General features: G+C 50.1%; 1 protein-coding gene across 4 annotated transcripts in view; it reads right to left on the bottom strand.

Moving 5' to 3' along the window:
• The window catches only part of SLC1A7 (solute carrier family 1 member 7), a 55,093-nt gene extending 33,945 nt beyond the window's left edge, over positions 1 to 21,148 (bottom strand). For 3 of the 4 annotated variants that reach the window (XM_065522335.1, XM_005543333.4, XM_065522334.1), the window contains exons 1-2: positions 20,825 to 21,148; positions 12,627 to 12,706 (exon numbers count right to left, since the gene is read on the bottom strand). In XM_065522335.1, the coding sequence (XP_065378407.1) occupies positions 12,627 to 12,706; positions 20,825 to 21,001 (257 nt within the window). In that variant the 5' untranslated portion in view covers positions 21,002 to 21,148. The remainder of the gene's footprint in view (positions 1 to 12,626; positions 12,707 to 20,824) is intronic. The other variant, XM_045370840.2, reaches the window with a different exon arrangement.
• Positions 21,149 to 26,601: the final 5,453 nt, after the last annotated feature.

Below are 26,601 nucleotides of genomic sequence, written 5' to 3'. Positions count from 1 at the left end.
GGGAGGGGGAGGCCGAGCCGTGGCTGCACACGTGGGGAGGGGACTTTGGGTTTTGCTTGCTGCCAGCTAGTGAGTCACCTGGGACGTGGGGCTGCCAAAGGGCTGGTGGGCCCCCCGCCTGTGGCTTCAGAAGCCCGGGGGCTGGTGGAGGCTGCTGCAGACCTGCCTTGACTCACTGGGAAAGGGACGGGGTGGGGTGTGTGTGTCCTGTAGAGGGCAGCTGGGGTAGGTAGCAGGTGACAGAGGCACGTGCCTGGTTGGGGGGAGCAGCTGGGGGGCTGGAGGGCAGGTGCTATGTGGTCCAGAGCACAGCAGACCTGGGAATGCTGGGGACGACGGGAAAAGCCCTAGGGCTCTCAGCTCAGCGCCAGGAATAACTTTCGGCAGAGCTGTCCTGCTCTGGCAGGAACTACCTTGAAAAGTGGTGACCTCCCAGTCACTGGAGGTGTGCAAGCAACTTGCTAAAGTCACACAGTAAGTGGGTTCAAGCCCTACTCTGCTAGCATGACAGCATCCAGTCACAACCTCCTGGCACTGGGAAGACCTGAGGGACAGTGAGGAGCCCCAAGCCCTGCAGCCAAGTCCTTGGGCTCTGGCCTCGGCTGACCCAGCCGCAGAGGCTCTCCCCAGCTGGCCCTGGGATGCAGCTGCAGGAAGTCCACCAGACAGGCCGCAGGAAGGAGGCTTTGGGGGTTTGTGGGCAAGAGGGGTCCCTTCAGTCCACCTGAGCATCATGGCTTACTCTTCCTTTCCCCTGAGCAGAAGGCAGGCCCAGCAGCTGACAGCCAGTACCATGCCCATTAGCGCCAGCTCCAAGTCATGCTTCCCAGACGGCTCTGCCAAAGCCCCACGCTCAAGCCGACTCCTCCTGAGGTCTGAGGCAGCATGCCCAGACTCCCACTTAGCTAAAGTCTGGGCCATCTGGTCTCAGCACCCCCTCCCAAGGGCAGAAATTCCTCCACCACCTCTGCTTGCATATCTCAGAGGACAGAGAACTCACTACCTTCTGAGTCAGCCCCTCCACTATGAGCTGGTGATGCTTATTAGGAAGTCCTTCCTGGTGTCACAGTGAAATCTGCCTCCGGGGAAGAGCATTGGGCCACATTGGGCCCAGCCAGCCCTCTGGAGCCACATGGACCAAACCTCTTTGCCTCCACCTTGATTTCCATGGAAGAAGGTGGGAGAGAGGGAGGGGCTCAGAGCATGGGCAGTGGGTGCTGCTACCCTGGCATGCCCTGCTGTCCTCTGAAGGTCCCTCCTTCCCAGGCCTGGGTGCCAAGAGGGCACTCCACTGGGACCTGTGCAAATGACAGTCTTGAACTGGATCAAAAGCAAAAGCTGGAGGAGCCACAGCTGCAGCCCTCAGAGCTCACCGTCAGACTTCCAGCCATTCTCAACCATTCCCCACCAAGAAGGCTGCATTCCCTAAAGTAATCAGGGCCAGGGCCAGTTTCCAACTCCACGTGAGCTGAACCTCTCACCCCTTCCTTGCCCATGTGGCAAAGACCGTCAGGAGTCAGGGAAATTCAGGTCTCCTGCCTCCTCTCCCTGCACCAGCAGGGTCCCTGGAGTCCGCCCCGCACAGGGCGCGGGCGGGGCCATCCTGTGGGCCTCTCTCCAGCGCGGTGGTTCTCCACAGAGAAGGGCGGCAGCACAATAAAACCTCGCCCACCTCCCCAGGTTCTGAGATATGTGCTCACCCTGCCCGGTGTTGAACATTTGCTCTGGGTGCTGTGGGGCTCAGAAGTGAACGAGGTGGGTCTGTGTTCTTCATGGCACTCTGGCCAGCAGGTGGGGAGACCTGCAGCAGAGCAACACCAACCCGGGGGTGGGGGTGGCTGTGACTGAGCGGCCAGAGCAGGGCCAGCCCCCCGGGCATCGGGCTGGACCTCCCAGAGGAGGGCACAGCTGGACGGAGCCTCGAAGGCCAAGCAGGAATTCTCTAACTGGAAGGGAGTGAGAGCGTGGAAGTCTGTGGTGCAGGATACAGCCTGGGAGTTTTTCGGAGTCACCAGGCTAGAGGTCTGACCCCACCCGCAGCCCGCAGCGGGCCACGTTTCCCCTCTTGATGAGTAAGGCAAATCATCTGACTGGGCAGGAGGGCCAAACGCAGGTCCCAGGGCTCACACCAGAAGGTTCCGTGGAGCTCGCCGAACTGTGGCTGCCCCGTGACTCGGGGGGCAGCGTCTGAAGCGCAGGCTGTGCCGGTTTGGCCCTCTGGCCACCCGCTCCTCTGCCTCCTCCCGCTCACGGCCTGTCCTGGGGAGTCCGGGCAGCCCCCTGCACACTGGCTCCCAAACCAGACTTTGACGGCTGCTTGGCCCAGGCCCATTTCCAATAAGTTAGAATGTGGGTGTTGGGGAATTTTCTGCCAAACTAGAGTTCCTCAGGAAGGGGAGAAGGGAGTGTTGAGTTTCTTTGGCCAAACATGATTTCCTAATTCTAAGAAAAATCAGTTTAAAGTCCTTACAAGAAATAGGAAGGAAAACAATACATACACAATACAACACACACACACACACACACAACACAGCTTCACAGACAAACCCACACCCACACTTGGCTGTCTTTGCTGTGATGTGGAGCTCACAGAACACTCTACCATGCGCAGCCCTAGTGAATCACAAACACATGGATTCAGTTTCCCCTGAACGACGCCTGGTTTAAGAAACTGAAGAATGAGGGGAGAGAAGGGTTTGGCAAAAAGCAAGCGGAGAATTGGAGGCTCTAGCTGGATCCAGATGCTGGTCTGACCTACCCCTAATTCCTTGTGTCAAGCTTATCTGAGGATGTGTGAAAACAAGGCTCAGTTGACTTCCCAAGGTTAGGTGCAAACTCTAGCCTCAGTGGAATGGGGCCATAAAGGGCCACACACACACACACACACACACACGCACACACAAACACACACGCACGCAAACACACACAGCACCTGCTGGGACCTGCTTTGTAAATTAGCAGACAGCACTGTGCCTATTTTATGGCTGAGTCTAAGAGGGTGAACTCAAGATGAACCCACAGTTCTGGGGCAGAGCAGCTCCCCCAAGAGTCTAGCGGCCTCCCAAGTGTCTTGTGACAGGAAAGGCGCTTTGCAAACTCTGTGCCTCCCGAGTGGGACAGTGAAACAGGATCACCAAGGTGAAGGTGCAGCGTGGAAATTCTTATGGCATCATGTTGGGGGAAAACCAAAGCAAGCAGGCTACAGATTTATTTTTGGGGAAGATACTTTTTGGGTTACACTGTAAGTTGAAAGCAAAAAGGATTGGGGTAGTGACAAGTGGCCTGCTGCGGGGAGAATGGGAAAGTAAGGCCCCCAGGCCCTAAAGGCTTGACTTTTCTAAATAAAGATGTAGTTGGCATGACGTTAGTGAACTGTGGCAGCACATGGAAGAGAGCTGAGGAGGGCAAACCCATGGGAAGACAGGACCTGCACATGGGCAAACCCCAGTGCAGGTCCTGTCTAGACGATTCGTTCCTATACTAATGTAATGTGAGGCAGAATTTTCTAATTTTTGTCCAAGGCTTCTCTGTTCGTGGGTGGACAGAGCAAGTTCCCCTGCAGGCAATTTTATTTTGCAAAGAATCTTTGAGCAGCAAATGTCGGATGAGAAGGCAGCACTGTCCGGGGAAGGGAGGTGCTGTTGTGGTTTGATGGAAACCCCCTCCTTGAGAATTTGACATCTGCAGAGTTATGGAAAACTGTGCCCATTTGCACCAGAGGATCAGGGCCTTCTGAGAGGAAAAAGACTAAGACCTGAGCCCTGGTTCCCTGTGATTTGAAGTTAGCACCAGGGTTCGCTAGAGTCCCCCAGCCGAGATGGCCTGGCACTCAAGGCCCCCAAAATGAACCCAGTAGGAGGGAAATGGGAATTGGGGCTCAACTCCCAGGGAACTGATCTCAGGACATGACTGAGGCTGCTTTAGGAACAATTATCGAGCACTTTGGGGTGACTTGGGGTGACCTAGGGGTCTGGAGGCATCTGTGGCCTGAGCAGCGTTGTGCACGTGCAAGGGGCAGTGTGCAGACTTCCACCAGACCACGAAGGACCTGCGTTCCACAGGGCCACCACGCGGAGGGAACCAGAGCAGCAGAGCTGGTGGCAGGACCCCATGTTCCGGCTCTGTTTACACCAGAAGCTTCCACTGAATGAAATAAGCTGACTGTGGCCATGGAGTGGAGGCCTCCAGAGGGAGACACTGGGCTTCCTGCTTGTACAGGGGAGTAGGACCATATTCAGTGTATTCAGTTTCAATAAAGCAAAAACCAAGTATAATTAATTTTGCCCTTGGAAATCTCTTAAGTTGCCCATAGAGTCCAGGAGGTATAGTTTTGTGTACATTCATTCAAGACAGTTTTCCTTCCAGCCTTGCAGTGGGTTGCTGTTTCTTTAAGCAAACACCAGATGAGACCGTCCGCATACACTTAGAGGCCTGATCTAAAACACCGCCCCTCTGCAGGCCCTGGAAACTCCCTGGCTTCAGGGAGGTGCTCACTGTGTGGCAGGTTCTTGGGCACTGAGGCCAGTGGAGGCAATTCAGGCCCTCCTCTCTCGTGGCCCTCACCTGGGGCAGAGCCCTTGGAAGGAGGAGTCTCCTGTCTCATTTAAATGATTTTCTCCCTTTTTCAGAGCACATGTAATTGAATTCACTTAAGTTAAATGCACACATGATGGGACTCCACTATAAGGCGGGGGTGGTGGGGAGGGCTGAAATAAACTGAAAATGGCAAACCTGGAGTTACACTGGGTTATACAATTACATAATTAAATGGACCCACTAGCAAGCAGATTTAACCAGTGGGTTCCCTGCATGGTGAGCCCATAGAGAGCCTCTAGCCAGACCCTGCAGATGACTGTCCTCGCTGGCAGGTGTCTTGATCTCTGGGAATGAATAAATGGGTATTTGTCATATTTGATTGCCCCTTATTAGCATCGGGGGACAGACCCAACCCGCTCTGGGGCCCAGACAGTTGGGCTTCTGATCCCATCAGCCAAGGACCTCACCCTGCATCTGGTGAATTCACCAGAAAGAATAAGAACAAACTTTATGGAGAAGAAATCACAGTGGCAGAATTAGCAATGTGGAGAGGATGATTTCTTCTCTGTTATCCAAAATGTTTGTAATTTGCTTATCTAATTTTTTTTTTTATGAGACAAGGTCTTGCTTTGCTGCCCAGACTGGAGTACAATGGCATTAACATGGCTCACTGCAGCCTCAACCTTCTGGGCTCAAGCAATCCTCCCACCTCAGCCTCCCAAGTAGCCAGGACTACAGGTGCCCACCATCATGCCTGGCTGATTTTAAAAGCTTTTTTTTTTTTGTAGAGATGGGGTCTGTCTCACTATGTTGCCAGGGCTTTATCTAATTTTTTAAAACATGAAAACATCTTTAAAGGTCAGCTCCTAACTGTCTTCCAGGGCCCATTCAAATGCTGGTGGTGAGGCTTTCCCTGAACTCTGCTGCTGCTGCCCTCCGCCACTTCTTACTCATTGAAAATGTATTGATCAGGCACCGGCAGTAGCAGGCCCTGTACGGGGCAATGAGAAATCAGATGAAAGGGAGAGAGTTATATTCTTCAGAATTACTTTTACAGTAAGGGAGCAGTCCTTGTTCAGAAGAAATTTCTTGATGAGCTACTTGGACAGAAGCTGAGCAGAGGCTCCACCCAACCCAAGCCGGCTCCAGGGAGAGAGGTGAGCAGAAGTGACTTCCGAAAGACATCCGGCTGCTCTGGGGACAGAGGAAGAGAGAAGGAAGGATCCAGGAGAGAGAAGGAAGTGGACACGCACTCAGGTGACCCTGACGACCTGAGCCCTGGTATATCCTCCTCCCCCAGTGTGGCAGTGCCTGTGACTTCTATGAGAACATGACAAGGTGGTGGGATGTCTCCCTGTGGTTATGTGGTAGAAGACTTTGACTCAGAAGACTGGCGAGGACAGGGCTTCCCGCTGGCCTCGATGACCTATAGTGCTACGCTGTGAGCCGCCTGTGGAGACGGCTTGGGCAGGGAGCTGTAGGCAGCCTCTAGGACCTGAGTGGCTCCACAGCACAGCTGTCAATGCTGGGCCCTCAGGCAGCAGCCACAGGGAATCACTTCTGTCCATACCTGAGGGAGCACGGAGGCAGATTCTCCCTGGTTGGGCCTCCGGATGAGAACAGAGCCAGAGGACACCTCGATTGCAGCCTGAGACTCTGAGTTAAGGACTCAGCCAAGCCTGCCCAGACTGCTGACCTAGGGACTGAGGCAACCATGAAGTATGTTTATGTCACTAAGTTTGTGATAATTTGTTACACAGCAATGGTAACAAATACACAGATATACACACAGAGGACCAGGAGACAGCTGAAGGTACTACTTGGAGCAAGGAATGCTCATGTGAATGGGAAGTTGATGAAGGCTGCTTGGTTGTAGGAGTGAAGGGCAGAGAAAAGCAAGAGGCAGTAAGAATAGGAATTGGGCCAGGTGCGGTGGCTCACGCCTGTAATCCCAGCACTTTGAAAGGCCAAGGCAGGAGGATTCCTCGAGCCCAGGAATTCGAGACCAGCCTTGGCAACATAGTGAGATCCCCATCTCTACCCAAAATTTAAAAAAATTAGCTGGGCATGGTGGCGTGTGCCTGTAGTCCTAGCTCCTTGGGAGGCTAAGTCGGGAGGATCGATTGAGGCCAGGAGTTCAAAGTTACAGTGAGCCGTGGTCATGCCACTGCACTTCAGCCTGAGGACAGAGCGAGACCCTGTCTCAATTTAAAAAAAAAAAAAAAAGAAAAAGAATAGGAATTCATGACAGAGAAGGAGGCTTTGACTGCCATGGCACAAGAAATGGCTCTGGGCGCCAGGTGAGTGCATCATGGAGAGGCGCGGGACCTGGCCAGTGCCCCCATGGAGGCCCTGTGGGTGTGCAGGTATGCACGACTCCAGTGAAGCAGGGCATGCTGCACGGTCTGTACTGGTGTTGAGGGAGCACCCGGGTGTGCTTCAGTCAAGGGTGGCTTTCCAGGTCAGGGGACAGGTGAGCTGCCGCTGCTAATTAGAACCATGAAGATGGAAGAGGCCATCCAAGGGGCTTCCTGCTGAGAGCAGGGACAGAGGTGGCCACGGGCTGGGGGAGCATTCATGACACATCTGAGGAGCCTGGTGATGCTTTAATAAGTTATAAAAACATGGGACATCTGCCAGGCATGGTGGCTCATGTATGTAATCCTAGCACTTTGGGAGGCCGAGGTGGGTGGATCACCTGAGGTCAGGAGTTTGAGACCAGCCTGGCCAACGTGGTGAAACCCCGTCTCTACTAAGAAATCAAAAATTTGCCAGTCATGGTGGTGCGCGCCTGTAATCCCAGCTACTTGGGCGGCTGAGGCAAGAGAATTGCTTGAACCTGAGAGGCGGAGACTGCAGTGAGCTGAGATCACACCACTGCACTCCAGCCTAGGCAACACAGTGAGACTCTGTCTCAAAAAAAAAAAAAAAAAAGAAAAAGAAAAGGAAAAAGAAGAAAGAAAAACATGGGACATCCATAATGTACCAGGAGCCATGCTGGGTCTTCACGTACATTCTCTTATTTACTTTTCATAATAACCCTGTGAGGGAGGTATTATTCCCACTTTATAGATAAGGACACTGAGGCTCAGATGCTAAAAGGCTTGTTTACGTCTGCACGTCTAGAGAGTGACTCCAAAGCCCTGTTCCTGCCCTGTAGCCTTTGCAGATTTCAGCCATCCTCGCCCATGCTGCCTGCTCCCCTGCCACATTGTGACAGATGAAGCCACCACTGGTCAAGCGTGGGCTGCACTCAGCTGGACTGAAGCCCACCTGTCTGAGGAGGGACTTGGGCCAGAGGCTAGGCCGGAGAAATTCTAGAAAAAAGGAGCCCACAGCTGGAAGATGCCAGATTATGGGAAGAGTGACTGAACTTGGCTCCAACCCTCCTGGCCCCATTGCCCTCCCACTGGGCCTCCCTTCTCCAGAGCAAGGTGTGTCTATGACCCCTCCATCGCAGCCCAGGGGCCTTTCAGCCCTCACGTCCACCCTTGCAGTCACCCACACTTCTTTACACCTCACCACCTCCCTTTGCTTGTTGTTTAGCTCTCCAGCCTCTGAACGAATCTGTCACGCTGAGTACCTGGTAGAGGTCAGTGTGAAAGACAGAGGAGTCAATGACCTGATCCCCTCCTGGGATCTCAGACAAAAACAAAGATGCACACGACCCTGCCCACAGAGCAGGCCACGCCACCGGCCTGACCCCTCAACAGGGGCACTTCTTGTTCAGTGAGATGAGTGCCTCTCCCACATAGGGATGCTAGTTTGTTTGCTCACATAGACGTCACTAGTGGACTAAAAAATGCCTCTCCCCCATTGTGTGGCATGCCAGCTGCGACCGCGAGGTCACTGAGCTAACGACACTCAGCTCATGTAGGTCACACACAGCGTCAGCATTGGAGACAGGTCATCATCTATTTTACCAACCAGCGGGGAGGTGAAAGGACTTCCCACACAGAACCTTGAGACAGGTCTTGAATACAGAGTGAGACTTTAAATGAAAAGAGGGTGTGCATGGCAGGGGCTGGGCAGGAACAGGAGTGTGGAGACAGACCCCTGTGGCATGCTGCGGGACTAATGGGTGACCAGCCTCGTTCCAGGGCTTGGTGTGGGGAAAGGGTGGTTGTTTGTCCTGGAGAGAAGGTGGGAACAGATGTCATGGGAGCCAGGCTTTGAGGCCCAGACCTGCAGGTGGTTAGAACTGGAAGCTGGTGAGCCCAAATGTAACCCCTGCCCTCCCGCCACTGCCCTGTAGCCAGGTCACACTGCAGAAAACCTTGCCTTCCTGGGTCACCGCGTGGAGCCCCTGGGGATGGGAGTACCACAGCCTCCTGCTGGGCTCCGAAGATGTGGAGCCAGAAGGTCTGACCCCAGGACAATCAGGAGGTTTAAAATCCTCAGAACACTTCTGGAGCTCTGAAAGCAAACCTCTGCTTGGACCCTTTGGGGTTCTGGTTCAGTCAGCTCAGGGTCAGGCCTGACATCTGAATTTTTCAAAGCGGCTCTGGTGATTTTGCCCTGCGCTGAGTAACAACCTCACACAAGTGTGGCTGTTCCTCAAAGGCAGGGACACCCAGCCCTGGGCTGGCCAAGAGCAAGAGCTCAGGGGACAGTGTGGATGGACTCCTGGCCAGCATGGATAATAGGCCAGTTTGAGGCCAAAGGAGAGAGAGTTCAGGAATGAGGGGTTTTAGGGCTCAGAAATGCGTCATATTTCCCCCATGAAGGTTTAATTCTCCCTTCATAGGAAAATGTTAAAGCAGTTCCATTTCTCAGTGACACGGTTGCTCTGCACCAGTCCAAACTCTATAACAAACAAATGAAATGTATGAACACGTCCTGGCTTTTCTCAACTTAATACCACATGCATTTCCAGCCAAGAGAACACTGAGTCTGGTGGAGGGAGACCAGGCATTTGAGAGCCAGAAAGTGGAGAGCTGGACGGGCCTTTGTTGCTGGGTAAAGAAGCCCAGGGTTGGGGCCTCACCTCAGATCGCATGATCGCTTGTGGAGGAGGCAGGTTGAGGACCCAGGCCTCTGACTTCTGAACAGGATTTTTGTGTTTTGTTTTGAGTGCCTTGTCCAAGGCCACACAGGTAATACATAGCAAGGCCAGGCTGTGTGATTCCAGGGTCCACACAACGGCCTCTAAGGTGCTTCTGTTCTGAGAGAGAGGCAACGCCCAGGCAGTTAGGACAGTCAGCAGGAAAGGGCAAACAGAGCTGCTGCCAAGGGTCCTAGCTTCCTCTACCAGTGCACTTATTTAGCTGTTCAGTGATTGTCTATGTTCCTGTCAGTCTTCCCAGCAGTCTGTGAACACCATAAGATAGTCTCTCCAGAGACAGACAATCTCTCCATCATCTCTGTGTCTGTAGCACCCAGCACAGGGCCAAGTGTCCAGAAAGCACAATGCATGATTGCTGGATCCATTCATTAATTCACTTGATCAGTATTAATAAGCACCTACTATGTGCCTGGCACTTGGCTAGGTGCTGACAACACAGAGTTAAATCTAGGCAGAGTAGCCTCGTTAACTTTGCAAAGCTGACAGCCCAATGGGAGATAAAGAAACTAATCAACAAGTGAATGCATGTAGAATGACAATATATGATACAGGAACAGGGTACAGTGAGGGAGAGCCAGGGTGGCGTGAAGGGGATAGTGGGGACAGCCTTCCTAAGAAGATGATGTGCAAGTTGAGATGGAAAAAAAGAGGAGGAAGAAGAGGTATAAGATGTTGGGGAAGCGTGTTCCAGAGGAAGGAACAGCATGTGTGGGGGCCCTGAGGTGGTAAGGGCTTGGTCTGCTTAGGGAACTCGAGGCTGGTGGGGACTGGAGTGTGTGACACGGAATGAGGTGGGATGGGCAGGGCAGATCACGCAGGGCCTCCTAGACCAGGTTAATGGTCTGCAGATTGAGTCTACATGTCATGGAAGCCGTTGAAGGTAAATGAGGGGCACGGCCCAATCTACTTTTCTCGAGATCCTTCTAGCCACTGGGTGGAATGGATGGGAGGGGACAAGAAGTGAGGCGAGGAGACCAGTGAGGTGACAGTGGAGTCCGGATGTCAGAAGAGAGTGCCTTGGCCTGTAGGGTGGGGAGGAAGCTCCATTCTTCGACTGAGTAGGCAGAATCCGCTGGAGCTGCAGATGGGGCTGTGGGGTTGAGAGAAAGGGGATAGCCAACGACAGGCCTGATGGAAGACCTGGGTGATGGAGCTGCCATTTGCGGACAAGAAGAAAACAGGAAAAGGAGGCAGTTTGCTGGGTAAAACTTCAAGTTGGTGACATTAAACTTGAAGTGTGGCTGGGCACGGTGGCTCATGCCTATAATCCCAGCACTTTGGGAGGCTGAGGCAGGTGGATTGCTGGAGCTCAGGAGTTTGAGACTAGCCTGGGCAACATGGTGAGGCCCAGCCTCTACAAAAAATACAAAAAAGTCACCAGGTGTGGTGATGCGCGCCTGTTGTCCCAGTTACTTGGGGGGCTGAGGTGGGAGGATCACTTGAACCCAGGAAACCAAGGCTGCAGTAAGCTGAGATTGTGTCACTGCACTCTAGCCTGGGCGACAGAGCAAGATCCTGTCTCAAACAAAACAAAACTTGAAATGTTTGTGAAACATCCAAGTGGAGATGTCAAATAGGCAGTTGGCTAATGAAGCGTGGAGCTCAGAGGAGAGGTCTGGGAAGATCTCCATCTGGGGGCATTGGGCTTGTAGGTGGTACATTAAAGCTATGAAATTAGATGAGAAAAGGCTGGAGAAACTGAACATTTGGAGATTGAGTAGAAGGAGAGAGGCCAGGATGGATGGGCAGAAAGCAGGCAAAAAGTTAGGAGAGTGTGAGTCCACAGGGAAGGGCATTTCATGAGGGCAAGAGTAATCAGCTGCACCCGTGGCTGTGGAGAGGCCATGTGGAGGAACCGGACGTGTCGTACAGATTCAGCAACATACAGGACTGCTGACCCTGACAGATGCACTGGCTCAGTGAATGACTCCAAAGATGTAGCAAGAGGAGACAGTCACTAGAGTGAGTTGAGGAGTCAGGGAAGGCTTCCTGAGGGAGGTAGCATTTCAGCAGAGCCTTGAAGGCTGAGTCCTGAGAGATTTAAATGCTGCTTGCAAAGGCCTCTGTGCAGAAAATACAAAGCGCCCTTGGCCTGGGGATTATCTCCACTTCACAAAGGGGAGAGGGCCGAGGAGCTGGCTCACTGCTCAGCAGCAGGGAGGCCGGGAGGCAGAGCCCATGCAGAGGCTCATCCTCTTTCCTGTCTGCAGAGGAGTCCTGGAAGATGAAGATTTCTCATGGCCTCAGAGCAAAGGTTCTTAGACACCAACTGGAGCAGCCACTCGTTATACATCTGGAAAACTCAAAGCCTGGACAGGGATAGGGTTGCTCAAGGTCACCCTAGCACATCAGTGAAAGGGACCAAGTGATCTCCTACGATTTCTGTGGCCCGCACCCTACTGGGTGAGGTCTGAATTCTTCAGCCTGGTGTTCAAGGTCTTTCATGACTGGGGAAGAGCTCACCCTCCAAATTCATCTCCCACTGTCCCTCTCTTGTCCCAAGTCCCAACCTCCTGAGTGCTCAGATACACAAGCACATAGTCTTCATGAAAACCCTTCAAAGTAGGTGGTGTTGTTCCCATTTTACAGATGAGGAAACTGAGGCGTAGAGAGGTGAGATAATGTGTCCAAAGTTACACAGCCGAGCCAGGATATGATCACTGGAATATCATCAGAGTTAGTTCTCTTTTCTCCAGGCCTTGCTGCGTCACCATGAACAGCCCCTCCTCTGGGAAGTCATCCCTCAATTCCCTGGCCTTGAGTTATCTTGGAGTCACATCATGTCCTTTGACTCCAAATCACCTGTTCTGCCCACGAAAAATTCTACTGGATGGAACCAACAACTGGGGCCACTAAATGACTCAGAAGCCAGCAGCCCACAGCACCACCCATAAAGGCTCTGAAGTCACACTCCTCCCACGGCCTGTGGTTGCTGTTCAGCCACCCACAGCAGGAGCAGGGCAGCAACAGAAGCCATCCTCTCCCCTCCTGGTTCCAGACCGCCTGGCCGAAACTCCGCTCTCACCTGGAGACCACCAGTGGAAGGATCATCATCTTCAGCATCCTCATCAGGAGCTCTCCAGGGAACTGGAAGTAACTAATTTCCTGAAAACACAGTAAGAACTGGGGTTATAGCAAGAGATGTAGACTGCACAGTGGTTCCATTCTTCACAGTCTTTGAAGCACTATCCCGTCTGACTCCCCTGTCTAGCACATGGCAGCAGAGTCCATGGAGAAAGAAATGGCTTTGGAGCCACAGAACTGGGTTCCAATCCTGGTAAACATCCCCCCCCCCCACCACCACCACCAATCCACCACAAGCTGTGTGGCCTTAAGCATCTTCTGTGACCACTCTGAGTTTTTGTGTTTTTCTCGTCTATAACATGAGGGTAATAACTACAGTAGTCCCTACTTATTCTCAGGGAACGTGTTCCGAGACTGCCAGTGGATGCCTGAAACCACAGAGACTGAACCTATGGATTTTTTTTGCCTATATGTACATACCTACGATAAAATGTAATTCATAAATCAGACACAGTAAGAGATTAACAGTAACTAATAATCAAATGGAGCGATTAGAAGATACTGTAATAAAAGTTATGTGAATGTGGTCTCTCTTAAAATTGCTTACAGTACTGTTCTCACCCATTTTCAGACCACTGGTAACTGAAATCATAGAAAGTGAAACAGTGGATAAGGGGGGACTACTCTGCCTCACTGGGTCATTGGGGGACTTAAACGGGAGAATGCATGCAAGCACTTAGCACAGCGCCTGGATGACAGTAAATGTTCGATAATCCTGTGAATAACAGCTCTCCTCCCATCTGCACCACGCATCTGGCCTAGCCATGGAATAAAATCTCTCTCGTGTAACAGATGGCAAGTGATGAGAGGACAGAGCCGAGTACTGCTCACGCGTTCATTCAACCCGCATCACGCCAGGCATCATGGTGAGCACCCCAACATGAACTAGGCAGGGTTCCTGCCCCGAGAAATCCCCAGCCTAGCTGGTGAGGAGACCCACTCCTAAGCAGACCATGGCCTTCTTGCAAGTCAGTTTCTCCATCTGTTTTGGGTCCATTCTCTAGCGCTTCTCCCCGAAAATGCTGAGAGGATCAGATTGAACGGGTGCGACACCATGCAGTAGAAACAGCCCCCTTTAGCAGAGTTCTTAGGCCTGACTCCTTCCTAGGCCGCTGGCTCCAGCCTGTCCACGGATCTTTGACTAAGGAGCCAATTCCTTGCCCAATAAGCTGTCGCCCAAGTAACAGTCACGTGACCAGGACCTGCTACCTGAAGCAGAAGGGCTGCTAAGCCCAGTTGAATCTGACTTTCAGATAACAACATGTAATTCATTCTTATACTTAAAAAAAAAAAAAAAATTGCTGTTTATCTGAAACTCCAGTTTATCTGGGTGTGCTGTTTTTAAAAAATTTTTTAACTTAATTCAGTTTTGCTACTCTGGCAACTCTGGCATGGGGCCACTTTCTTCAGAGGGTGAGGTTGTGGGCGAGGCAGGCAAATGGACTTTCAAACATCATCCAAGTTAAATTGTTGTACTTGCAACTTTTTTTTTTTTTTTTTTTTAACCAAAGCCAAACATACTTGGTTAATGATCTGATGCTTTAAAAACCTCCAAATCATCGAATGTTGGTGCTGTGAGGGGACTCTTGAGATCTTCTAGCCCAGCCCACTCATGTGATAGATGAGGAAGCTGAACCGCAAAAGGGAGGTGACGGGCCCACCCAATGTTAACCGCAGCACAGGACCAGGAATCAGGCCTCCTAGTCCTGTACTGCTACCATTTCCGATGCACCAGAAAATCTGCTTTTTAAAGAAATATACCCATCATGACTCTCCCTCTCTCTCTTTCTCTCTCTCTCTCTCTTTATATATATATATACATATATATATTTTAAGACAGAGTCTTGCTCTGTTGCCAGGCTGGAGTGCAGTGCAGTGGTGCCATCTTGGCTCACTGCAACCTCTGCCTCCCAGGTTCAAGCAATTCCCCTGCCTCAGCCTCCCAAGTAGCTGGGACTACATGTGCCACCATGCCCGGCTAATTTTTTGTATTTTAGTAGAGACGGGGTTTCACCATGTTGACCAGGATGGTCTCAATCTCCTGACCTTGTGATCCGCCCTCCTCAGCCTCCCAAAGTGCTAGGATTACAGGCGTGAGCCACACACCCTGCCAACGATATATTTTTAATTAACTTTAGTCCACATATATATATATATATATTTTTCTTTTATATTTTGACACAGGGCCTCGTTCTGTCACCCAGGCAGGAGTGCAGTGGTGCGATCTTGGCTCACTGCAACCTCCACCTCCTGGGTTCAAGCAATCTTCACACCTCAGGCTCCCGGGTAGCTGAGACCACAGATGTGTGCCACCAAGCCCAGCTAATTTTTGTATTCTTTGTAGAGACAGGGTCTCACTACGTTGCCGAGACTGGTCTCAAACTCCTGGACTCAAGCAGTCCTCCCAGCTCAGCCTCCCAAAGTGCTGGGATTATAGGCGTGAGCCACTGCGCCTGGCACCCGCATGTATTCTTTACATTAAAAGTGCTCTAATAGTCAGGCTCGGTGGCTCATGCCTGTAATCCCAGCACTCTGAGACGCCAAGGTAGGTGGATCACTTGAGGTTAAGAGTTTGAGACCAGCCCAGCCAACATGGCAAAACCCCATCTCTACTAAAAATACAAAAATTAGTTGGGCATGGTGGTGTGTGTCTGTAGTCCCAGCTACTCAGGAGGCTGAGGCACAAGATTCGCTTGAACCCGGGAGGCAGGGGTTGCAGTGAGCTGAGATCGCGCCACTGCACTCCAGCCTGGGCGACAGAGGGACACTCTATCTTAAAAAAATAAAAATAAGGGCCGGGCGCGGTGGCTCAAGCCTGTAATCCCAGCACTTTGGGAGGCCGAGACGGGCGGATCACAAGGTCAGGAGATCGAGACCATCCTGGCTAACACGGTGAAACCCCGTCTCTACTAAAAAATACAAAAAAACCTAGCTGGGCGAGGTGGCGGGCGTCTGTAGTCCCAGCTACTAGGGAGGCTGAGGCAGGAGAATGGCGTGAACCCGGGAGGCGGAGCTTGCAGTGAGCTGAGATCCGGCCACTGCACTCCAGTCTGGGCGACAAAGCGAGACTCTGTCTCAACAACAACAACAAAAATAAATAAATAAAAATAAAAATAAATAAATAAATAAATAAAACAGTGCTCTACTGATAAAAAGACAGCTTTTTCCTTATCTCTCTCTATCCCTATCTCACAACTTACCAGTAGTGAACACGCTCAATTCTTCTAGCTGTTTCCCATAGTATCAGTATTTCTAGATAATATGGTCATAATGCTATTTCTTGATTCGTCATTTTGACATCTATCAACTTCCCTGCCATGAGTGATGAAAACTTAGTTCTTACTCCCTTTCTCTCCACCTATTTCACCATTATATTTATATCAATTTTTAGGTAAATCAATAGTCAAGATTTACAATGTTTTGATCGTCAAACAGTGCTTACCGTTGAGCCAAGTAATGTACTACAACCATGCCTCCTTGCTTGTAGCCTACAGTTAATTGACTGATTTTTATTTGTCTTGCTTTCTGTGAATCACCCACTAATTTCTTCCAAACATTTTAACATGTCTACTAAACTACCTAACGATAGTATTTTCTGCTCTCTCAAGCAGATAGTATTTTCTGCTCTCTCTTTTATCCTGCCTGGGACCTTGGTCCGTGAGCTCTCCACCTTCCTGCTCCAGTTTGGACTGACTGCTCTCTAGGCCCAGTGCTTGTCATGGTTCCCTTCTTGATTGTCATTCTGGGACTTATCCTTTAGAGGGCCCCCTGTTTCTGGGATCCCTTGTCTTCTTGGTTTACTTCCTTGTTTTGCTGAAACATCTCCTTTGGTAGCTTTCTGAGTAATAGTGGATGGGAGATAAACTTTTCTGAGTCCTTACATGAGTAAAAATGCCTTTATTCTACCTTTACCTCTGATAATAGCATATGTGAGATACTTCGTTGGAAATAATTTCCCCTCAGGTTTGGAAGATGTTTCTCGTTTGTTTTCTAGCTTCCAGTTTGCTTAAGGTGTTCAAAGCTATTCTGATTTCCTGTTCCTTAAATGATGTTGGTTTTATTCCACCAGAACCATCCAAAGATCATCTGTTTATCTCCACTTTTTGGTAATTTCATGGTGATGGGCCATAGTATGGGGTTTTCTTTCTTTTTTAAACAAAATTGACAGTGCTATGCTTACCTTTCACTTCTGAGAAACTGCTTAGATTCTCTGCAAACTGTTTCTCCTCTATTTTTCTTCTGTTAGCTCTCTCTCTAAAAGTGTCATTAGGTAGCCGGACATTGAACATTCTAATTTTCTTATGTTTTCTTTTCTATTTTCATTTCTTTTTGTTCTAGTTTCTGGGAGATTTCTACAACTTTATCCCAGTTATTGACATTAATGGGTTTTTTTTTGGAGATGGGGGTCTCACGCCATGTTTCCCAGGCTGGTCTTGAACTCCTGGGCTCAGGCAATCCACCCGCCTTGGCCTCCCAAAGTGCTAGGATTACAGGTGTGAGCCACCAGGTCTAGCCAAAGTTTTTCTATTAATATATAATATTTTTACATATTTATGGGGTACAATTGGTATATTGTTACATACACTGTGTAATGTTCAAATCAGGGTATTCAGGGTCTCCAACACTTTGAGTATTTATCCTTTCTGTGTATTGGGCAGCTACTCACATTTTTATCTTAGTTCTTCTATTTTTAATTTCCCCAGATTCTTTTTTGTTCTCTGATTGTTCCTTCTTTTTGCATCCCCTCTGTTGTACGGTAACTATATCTTCACTGCGGAAAGCTTAAGAGGAGATTTACAAAGCTTCCTTCTCCTCCCCGCCTTGTCTCTGCTTCATTAGAGACCCCCTTTTCTCTTTGTTTTTCTCATTAGAGACCCCCTTTTCTCTTCGTTTACTCTGTTTCACGTTAGCAGTCTCCTCACATTGCTGGTGGCGTGGCTTTCAGCTCATATGTAAGTTTGAAGCGCTGAACTTCTGCGTATATGAGTGGGGCTTGTCAACTGACGGCCGTCAGGGCAGGGCGACAGGTGCTGATCTGGCTTTTTCACTGGGGCTGTGTGGGATGGTAGAGGAGTCTCCTTTATAGCAGAATTTAGAGATCTTTTCTCTGAGGCTTCAGTGAGAGAAGTCTCTTCCTGCCTTTGCCTGAGGAATGACATGGTGCCTAAGCTCAGCTGACAGCGATCTGAAACTGTGCTGGGGACCCCATTCAGATGAAAATGTCTGCTAATTAGTTTGAAGTAGGTACCTCAGCATGGCCCTCTCCCCAACACACACAGGGGTGGCCCAATACCCCCAAGTCCAGCTTCTCTGGTTCTTCGGGGCAGGCAGTGGGGTGGAGATGGGTGGATGAGTTCCCCAACTGAACTGGAAGGTCCCTAGGGGTCTAACTGCTCTGGTTACAAAATTCCAAACCATGCCCGGGCTTTCAACCCCAGCCTCACCCTGCCTAGTGCAGCATCTTGCTCTTTTATGTTCTGGAGTCTACAAGGCAAACTGGCTTGGTATCGACTTCCACAGACTGACTAAGATTCCAGCTTTCTGTGAACAAGGTCATAAGCTCCACCCACCTCCGTATTGTCTAATTTGTTGTAGCCTCTCGATTTCTTTTCTCAACTGTCTCCTTTTATATTCCCTTTATTCTTGGTGGTTTTATCTTTTAAAAATCCCATTACTAAAATGTTAGTGGAATTCTAGGAAGGAGGGAAAAAAATGGATACAACTGTAATTTACCATGGTTTAACTGAAGTCTCAAAATGCTCAGTATTTTTAAATGAGATACTCATATCCCAAGACAAAATCCTGTGATTTTGTAAATTCTTTTCAAAAATAGAACATTCTACCATTTTCCAAATTGTTTATGATTTTTGCCTGTTGCATAAGCTTACAAAACAAGAAGGGTTTAGTTTCTGAGTCACAGGCAAAGAGATCAAACAGAGAAATCCCAGATTTCAAAGTAAGATGCTGAGAAAGCCAGTTCCTGCCAAATAATTGTTCTAAGCCTCTACATCCTTCCTTCAATTTATCTGGCAGGTTAATCCAGACCGGAATACATTTGCATTTCCAAACAGATGGGAAAGGCAGCTTTGGCAAAGGAGGCCCCAGATGAGTTTGGCTTTTAATAATAGGCATTCCAATTTGTTTTCACAAAATAATCTTCCTGCAGGAGATATATTTTTGTTGCTGAGGAAAATTAAAGAGAACAGATTGCAGATTTTTTGTTCCATTGCCAGTTTAATGCAGCAAATAGTTGAGCGTTCTCTCTGTGCCTGACACAGGGCTAGGCTCAGGTTTTGGTTAAAAACAAACAAACAAACCCATATGTTGTTCAGCAGTGTGCAGCTTGGTGGGAGAAAGAGACACCCACATAGCCAGCTCTGAAGCCAGGTGGCCAGCAGTGGGGTTACAGTTACTTTTCATCAGCTATGGGAGATGAGATGGTTCCTGATGTAGACAGGACTTTAACAGGTAGATAAGGGAGAGAGGGGGAGTAACTTGTAGTAAGCACCTACTGTATGCTGGGCACTAATGAATCCTTGGTTTATTCCTCATAACAATTCCAGTAGACATATACTGCCCCATATCCCATTTTACAGATAAGGAAACTGAGGCCCAGGGAGGAGAGAGGATATTGCCCAGCCATTTGCTAGCAGAGTCAAAGTTCAGGGTTTCTCTGCCTCCAGAGTCCACACCTCTTTCTAAATAACTGCTCGAGGCTTAACAGGGTCACCATAGTCGTGGCTCAGTTCTCCAGGAGTGGGTGTTTTCCTTTTCATGGAAGACAAAGTCTCATGCCTGACGCCAGTTGTAGAGACAGCGTTAGACCTTAGTGAGCAGGGAAGAGGACTTTCTGGGAATAGGGACTCTTCCAGGAGCCCACTGACAAAGGCTGTCTCCTTGACCACACTTTAGATAGTCTCCTCTGAGCCCTCTTTTCCACTGGGCTTTGTCCTTGGGCCTTGTCTTTGGCCTGCATAGTCCAACTGTAGCAAAAGTCCTGCCGAGTCAGTTTAGTGAGGATCCTTCACCCTTCGGCATCCTGATACTGGATCAGATTCCCCATCCCAGATCAATGTCTGGTCACCCTGGCCTGCCTTCAGCAAGAATCCCCCTACCCTGATGTCTCCTGCAGCCATTTGCCGTCCCCGACCCCCTCCCTCTGTTCACTGGCTGTAAATCTCCAGCCGGCTTTGTTGTCTTTTTGGTTGGGTCCCATCTCTCTCCCCAGGAGGTCTTGACACCTACCCCCACCACAATAGTCCTGCATACAACCTTCCTTACCAGTTTCACAAGTGGCAGAGGATTTTTTCTTTAACACCATGGGAATGTCCCTCCCTCTTCTGTAAGAGATGGGGGCTGACAGGGAAAGGGGCTCTTTCCCAGGCAAAGCAGCTTCCCCATGGCAGTTACACAGGCTGGAAACCTGGGACCTGGCTCTCCTTCCTGTCCCCCAGCCCACATCCCATCAGCCCCCACATCCTGAAGCTTCTCCTTTTGAAAACAGTTCTCACGTCTATCCCTTTTATCTGCACTACCAGGTCTCCCTCAAGCTGCCCCTTACTTGGCCCCCTGCCTGCCTTGATTCCATCCCCTCTCCACTCAGCACCTGAGGGGTCTCCCAAGCTCCAACTGGCCTGTCGCTCTTCTGCCCAAAAGCATCTCATGGTTGTTGCAAGCCCACGCATGGCAATGGGACTTATGGGCCAGCTGGCCTCTGTGCTCCGGCCCCTGCACCTGGCACCTGCTGTCACCTCTGCCTAGAGCGCCCTTCCTGGATCTCTTGTCATTTGAGCAGCCTTTAGGTGTTCTCTGGTGCCTGTTTGAACTCACACAAGACCCCCCTCTTTCCCCGCCACAACTCTTGGCCCTGTGTTTGTCGTCGTGAGGCACCCTTGCCTCTTCTCACCTGGTGGTGCTAGGTTTGTAATCACTCCCCAGCCACGTGACTGGTTCCTCCCTCTAGTCCTGCAGTGTTTATCACACCCATGTTACTGATGAGAAAACCGGGACCCAGAGGAGCAAAGGGACTCACACACTGTCATGGCACCAGGGAGCTGTGACACGAGAATGTGACCCCAGATCCCTCAGGCCCACACACCCCTCCTGGACGGGGACCCCGAGATGCTCCGGGTGGCTGACCTGTGGTGAGAGGTGCCGGGTCCTCAGGAAGAAGCCGAGGAGGCAGCCCACAATGACAGACAGCACAGACAGGATGAGTAGTCCATTCCGCCTGCACACGTCCCTCCCCCGCGCCAAGATGGCATGCAGCACCATGGCAAGCCTGGCCTGCTGGCAAGGGGCACAGCACCATTCCATGCACAAGAGGCCGGCCGGGGGCACAGGGTCTGGGCTGAGGGCTCTAGCCCCTCAGTAGGCAGGTGGTCAGAGTTGCTTAACACCAGTCGCCAGCCCCACGGCCAGGCCTGTGTGGCCGCCCTAGAGGGAAGCCACAATCCTATTACCAGCTGCATCATTAGGAGCTGGGAGCAGATTAGGGCCTGGGAAATTAGAGCAGACCACGTGGTCTGGGAGTTCAGCCCTCAAAGCCAAGCGTTCCTTTTAAACAGTTGAGTGGACCAGGTACTGGGAGGAACAAGAGGAACATTCGCTTGCTTGGTTTGATCTTTACCCCGCTTCCTTCCAGAAAGAATCGAAAACAAGACAGTAAGACATCAGTTATCCTCTACATTAATTAAGCATTTGCTGTGCCCCAGGTGCCATTCTAGAAGAAAGTTACATGTACTGGCATATTTAATCCTAACACCAATCCCAAGAAATAAGTACTATCAATATCACCATTTTACAGATAAAGAAACTGAGGTGAGTGAGTGCATGTGCTGTGGGCCAGGCCTGTGCTGGCTGCCTTACCTATGCTAATCATAGGGAATCGTCCCAAAGACCCCAGGGTTTCCACCTTCATTTTTCAGAAAGGGAGGCTGAGACCCCAGGAGCCAGTCCCTTGGCCATGGTCACAGAGATCAGAAGTCGGGGCCAGGCCAGTCTGTTTCCACCACATGAGCAGGCAGGTAGGTTCAAGGGTGCTTGGCAGTATTGCGGGGAATGTAGATTCGAGTCCAGGGGACCTGAGTTCAAAGGTGGGCTGTGCCACTCACCGGGAAACAGAACATAGATGCTTCAGGGCTGTTTCAAGCCTGGTGCTGGGCACCCTGCAGGCTCTCTGGACCTATTATTTTTTACAGATGACAGAGCCCAAGAGACTTGCATTCAGGTCCCAGCTCTGCCACTTACTAGCTGTGTGACCTCAGACAAGCATTTCATCTCACTGTGCCTCAGTTTCTCCATCTACTTTGTTAGAGATGATAACAGCATCTACTTTGTTAGAGCTGGTACAAGATTCCACCCAGAGGGTATTTGGAAGCACAGTGTGAACCTTGGCGTGCTGAACAGGGGAACAGACTCTTAGGGTCATTATCACTCTTAGTGCTTTGGAGAAAGAGTGTCTTTTTGCTATTTCTTGTGGCCTGGCCTGCCCTGTCCTGTAAAGCCAGGGGGAATTAACCCTCGTCTATTTCACCAGAGATTTGTAATCTCATTAGGGGCAGTCAGGCGGCAGGCGGCAGGGAGAGGGAAGTGCAGTCTGCAGTGAGGGTGGGAGGTAAAGGGTGGGGTGCGCACAGGGGCTTCCTCCTCCTGACATAGGAGACAGGGGCAGAGGATGAAGAGGACAGGGCCAAGGCAGGGCGTGGGGGAGAGGCGGTGAGAGGGCACTGGGGCACAGGCTCTGAAGCCATGGACGGAGCTCCCAACTGGGAAGATTCTGATTCCAATTTAATCAGCTCTGTGACCTTGCCGTCTCTGAATCTCAGTCTTGCCTTTTTTAGAATGAGAGAAATGGGCCCAGGTACGTTCGTCTAAGGAACTTCATTTCAACAAACCAATCTTCCAAAGCCCCTGCTCTTTGCAGTAGCTTGGGGGTGGGGGGTGGGGGTGAATACAAGTCTGAGAGGTTTTTTTCTCTGACTTTGACTCTTAAAACCAAAAGTTTCTTGCTACACCTTCAACTCCAACAAATGCCTCACTTTCCAAATAATCAGGTGGTTAGTTACTTCCTAGAAGAGAAAATAAACGTTTGGATTTGTGTTTTGCTCAACTCCCGGGCTCAAACAGTCCTCCCATCTTGGCCTCCTAAAGTGTCGGGACTGCAGGCATGAGCCACCACACCCAGCCCAGACCTGGCCTTTACCTGTGCCATGATATAGGTGAGTCTTGCTTTCTACTCTGGCTCCATGACTCCGATTCCCAGGACATCCCCCACAGCCATCACTGACTCCTCTCTCCCACATGCTGACACTACCATTACCTGCCTACCAGACTACAACCTTTCTTTCCACTGTTCCTACAGTCTTCAACAGGAGAATTCCAACTCATTCTCGCAAATGTTCTTATAGTACCATTTAGTGCCACACCTCCTGGGTACTAGGAACACAGCAGTGAATCAAACAGTACCTGCCCTGCCCTCAGGGAGCTTATAAGAAAGTGGAGAGACCCCAAGAAATGACTAATTCACACTAAAATGTAAGTGACTGATAATGAGTTTACTAAGAATATTTGCAAATCAAATCAAGTCTCCTGGGTCAGAACCCTATAATAACTTACCATTGATAAAGAATCAACTGCCTTTTACAATGTCACTAGATGTGCAAAATGATTTTTCCATAATTACATAAAAAGGAAGTTTGGGAAATGCTGGATGAAACAAAAAGTTAAGCAGGTTATTTCCTCTGAGACAGCTCAAAGTCAGATTGCTAGAGTTAAAACCTCAGCTCTACCATCAACTAGCTGTGTGACCTTGGGAACATTTCTTAACTTCCCTGTAAAATGGGGATAATGCAACAGTACCTAGATCATAGGGTTGTGATGTGGGTCATACAGTGCTGCATGCACCATGGTTACAGCATGGCCCGGTGCCTTGCAGATAGCCCCAGGTAGTTACTGTGAAAGCATTTGCAGCAGCAGCCGTGTCACAGGAAGTCTCCACGTGGAGAACAGAGAATCCCACCCCTCCTTTGGAGCAGAGAACTCCCTGGGCCTGGTGTTTGGAGGACAAGCCTGGGAAACCCCAGCCTCCAGCATCGAGTCTGTGCTCCCCTGCAAGGCACTTTCACCCTTTTCCTCACCTCTTCAGCATTACCTCCTACTCCTTCCGTCACCCCTCCAGCTCCTATGCCACCAAACCACTGCAGGGTCCTGGAATGCTGCATCCTGTCTCAGGCTTCCGCACCTTCGCCCGTACTATTTCCTCGGCCTAGAATGTCCTTCCTTGTCACTAAAGTCACAGGTTAAATCCCCCTCTTCTTCGAAGCCTTCCCTGATTACCCTAGATATAATACCCTCTCTTTTTCTCACTCTAACTCAGGCCCTGCACAGTCGCCAGCTGAAGATTCACCTAGCTCCCTTTTAAGTGGCTCTGACAAGGAAATAAGAATCTATGAAAATCAAATCAAATCTCTGTTTGTGACCATGTCATTTGAAAACACCTCGATGGAGAATCCTCAAAGTTGGAGGGTATATTGGCAGGGGCAGGGGCAGGAGGGTGCTAGGAATAGCCTGAGGAGCAAGGAGTTGTCTAATGGGCAGTAGGTGGCCTGAGAGATGCTTCTGGGGAAGCTTGAGCTGCACAGACGGAGGTGCTATGGCGGAGAAGAGACATCGTGGTGGCAAGCATGAGCGCCAAGTCACAGGTGCAGCTGCCTCACCCTGTGGAAGTGGCGTGCAGTTGAGCTGTCCTTCATGGGGCCCTCTGCTCGGGTTATGCTGTGGGGAGAGCAGCAGAGGTTGACTTATTTGCTAACGATTAATGATTAATGATTCGCCAGGGCTACAGGCGGGGCCAACTCAGCCTGGGAAGGCGGGGATAGGAAGGCTTCCCAGAGGAGACGAGATGTGGTTTAGTCAGAGGCCTCAATAAGCCAGGGAAGGGGGTGCTTGCTGGTCAAGGGAGAGGGGAGAGGACAGCCTGATTTAGGCCGGAGGTGTGACAGCAGGGCCTCCCAGGGCTAGCAGTGCATCGGCGGGCTGCAGTGGCCATCGGGGCTGGGGCCTCACACCTTCCACCATGTATCAGAATGATTTAGGTCTGGCCGGGTGAGCTCCCATCTGGGTCTGTCGTGACGACAGCTCGGGGTATGTTGGCTGCTTTCCAGAGACATACCAGAGGCGCCTTAATCTCCCTGACACGTCTTCCCAGCTCGCTGGAAGCTGGGCCCTTCTGGGAAGGTTTTCTTTGGGCAACAAATCCAGCTGGGTGTGGATTCCTGCGAGCTTTAGTCACCAAGGGGCTGCCCTGACCTCGCTGAGGGCTAGTCCTTTCCCACATTTGCCTCAGAGGATGGGGGAAAGTGATTCTGTGATGGCAGCGAACACACACACCTTCCTTCTTCCCTTCCATCCCCCCGTTTAGATCTGTCACTTAATGGAAATGAGGCCTGGGTACCCATAAGCCCCTCAGCCGCTCTGTGTTGAGCACTGACTGTGTACCAGGCTCTGGCTGGGTACTCGGACACCTTCACCTAGAAGGGCCCTGACCAGAGGGAGCCAGGGAGCCTTCCACATTCACTGGGTCAGTCAAGCCTGGGCGCTCTAAGTCTGTGCAGCACAATTACATAGCATCAGTTACACTAATTAAATTGAAATTAATCAAAATTAAATAAGACCAGGCCCAGAGGTTCATGCCTGTAATCCCAGCACTTTGGGAGGCTGAGGTGGGAGGATGGCTTGAGCCCAGGAGTTTGAGACCAGCCTGGGCAATGTGGAGAGACTCTGCCTATACAAAGAATTTTAAAAATTCACTGGGCATGGTGGTGTGTGCCTGTGGTCTCAGGTGCTTCAGAGGCTGAAGTGGAAGGATCATTTGAAGCCTGGGAATTTGAAGTTGCAGTGAGCTGTGATAGAACTGCACTCTAGTCTGGGCAACAGTGTGAGATCCTGTCTCAAAAAAATATTTATATAGTTTAGAATCCAGTCCCTCAGTTGCACTAACCACATTTCAAGGGCTCAATAGTCGTATGTGGCCAGTAGCTGCCATGTTGGCCAACACAGTTACAGAACGTTTCCATGATCACAGAAAGTTCTACTGAACTATCTACAGTCACCCTGAAGCAAATGCAAAGCTCAGCCCTTTTGCTTGGAAGCTGTGCGACTTTGCCCAAATTAGTGAAACTCTCGGAGCCTCTTTTCTGTGCCTGTAAAAGCCCATGCCCTTTACATTGCATCATACTTCCTCTCATTTGCATATAAAAGTTAGGACAAAGTATAAAGTTAAACCCTCCAGCCAGTTCAGATTAGGTTTCCAAATTAGTTAGGACTTTTATTAATAAATACTAGGAAACTAAATCAAGCTGGCTTTGGTAAAAAGGGAATTTATAAGCAGGACTGACTATATAATTTGTGGGGTCCACTGCAAAATAAGAACGTGGGGTTCTTCTTTCAAAAAGCAGGAAAAAAAGTGCATCAAATGTACTAAAATATATAGCTTTGTTTCCTCCACAGTTTCTCTCTCTCAACTTATCATGATGCTTTTTATTTGTGATTTTGTCATTCTTAAGTAAATAAAAATAACAATTTTAAATTACTGGCATTAAATTTACCATTCATCTTTTTTTTTTTTTTTTTTTTTTGAGACGGAGTCTTACTCTGTCACCCAGGCTGGAGTGCAGTGGCGTGATCTCAGCTCACTGCAACCTCCACCTCCCGGGTTAAAGAGAATCTCCTGCCTCAGACTCCTAAGTAGCTGGAATTACAGGTGCACACCACCACACCCCGCTAATTTTTGTATTTTTAGTAGAGATGGGGTTTTGCCATGTTGGTCAGGCTGGTCTTGAACTCTTGACTTCAAGTGATCCGCCCACCTCGGCCTCCCAAAGTGCTGTGATTACAAGCGTGAGCCACCGTGTCTG

This window comes from Macaca fascicularis, chromosome 1 (genome assembly GCF_037993035.2).
Source record: "Macaca fascicularis isolate 582-1 chromosome 1, T2T-MFA8v1.1".
Lineage (NCBI taxonomy): Eukaryota > Metazoa > Chordata > Mammalia > Primates > Cercopithecidae > Macaca > Macaca fascicularis.
The sequence above is the reverse complement of the archived record's forward strand: the minus strand, read 5'-3'. Positions and strand labels throughout refer to the sequence as shown.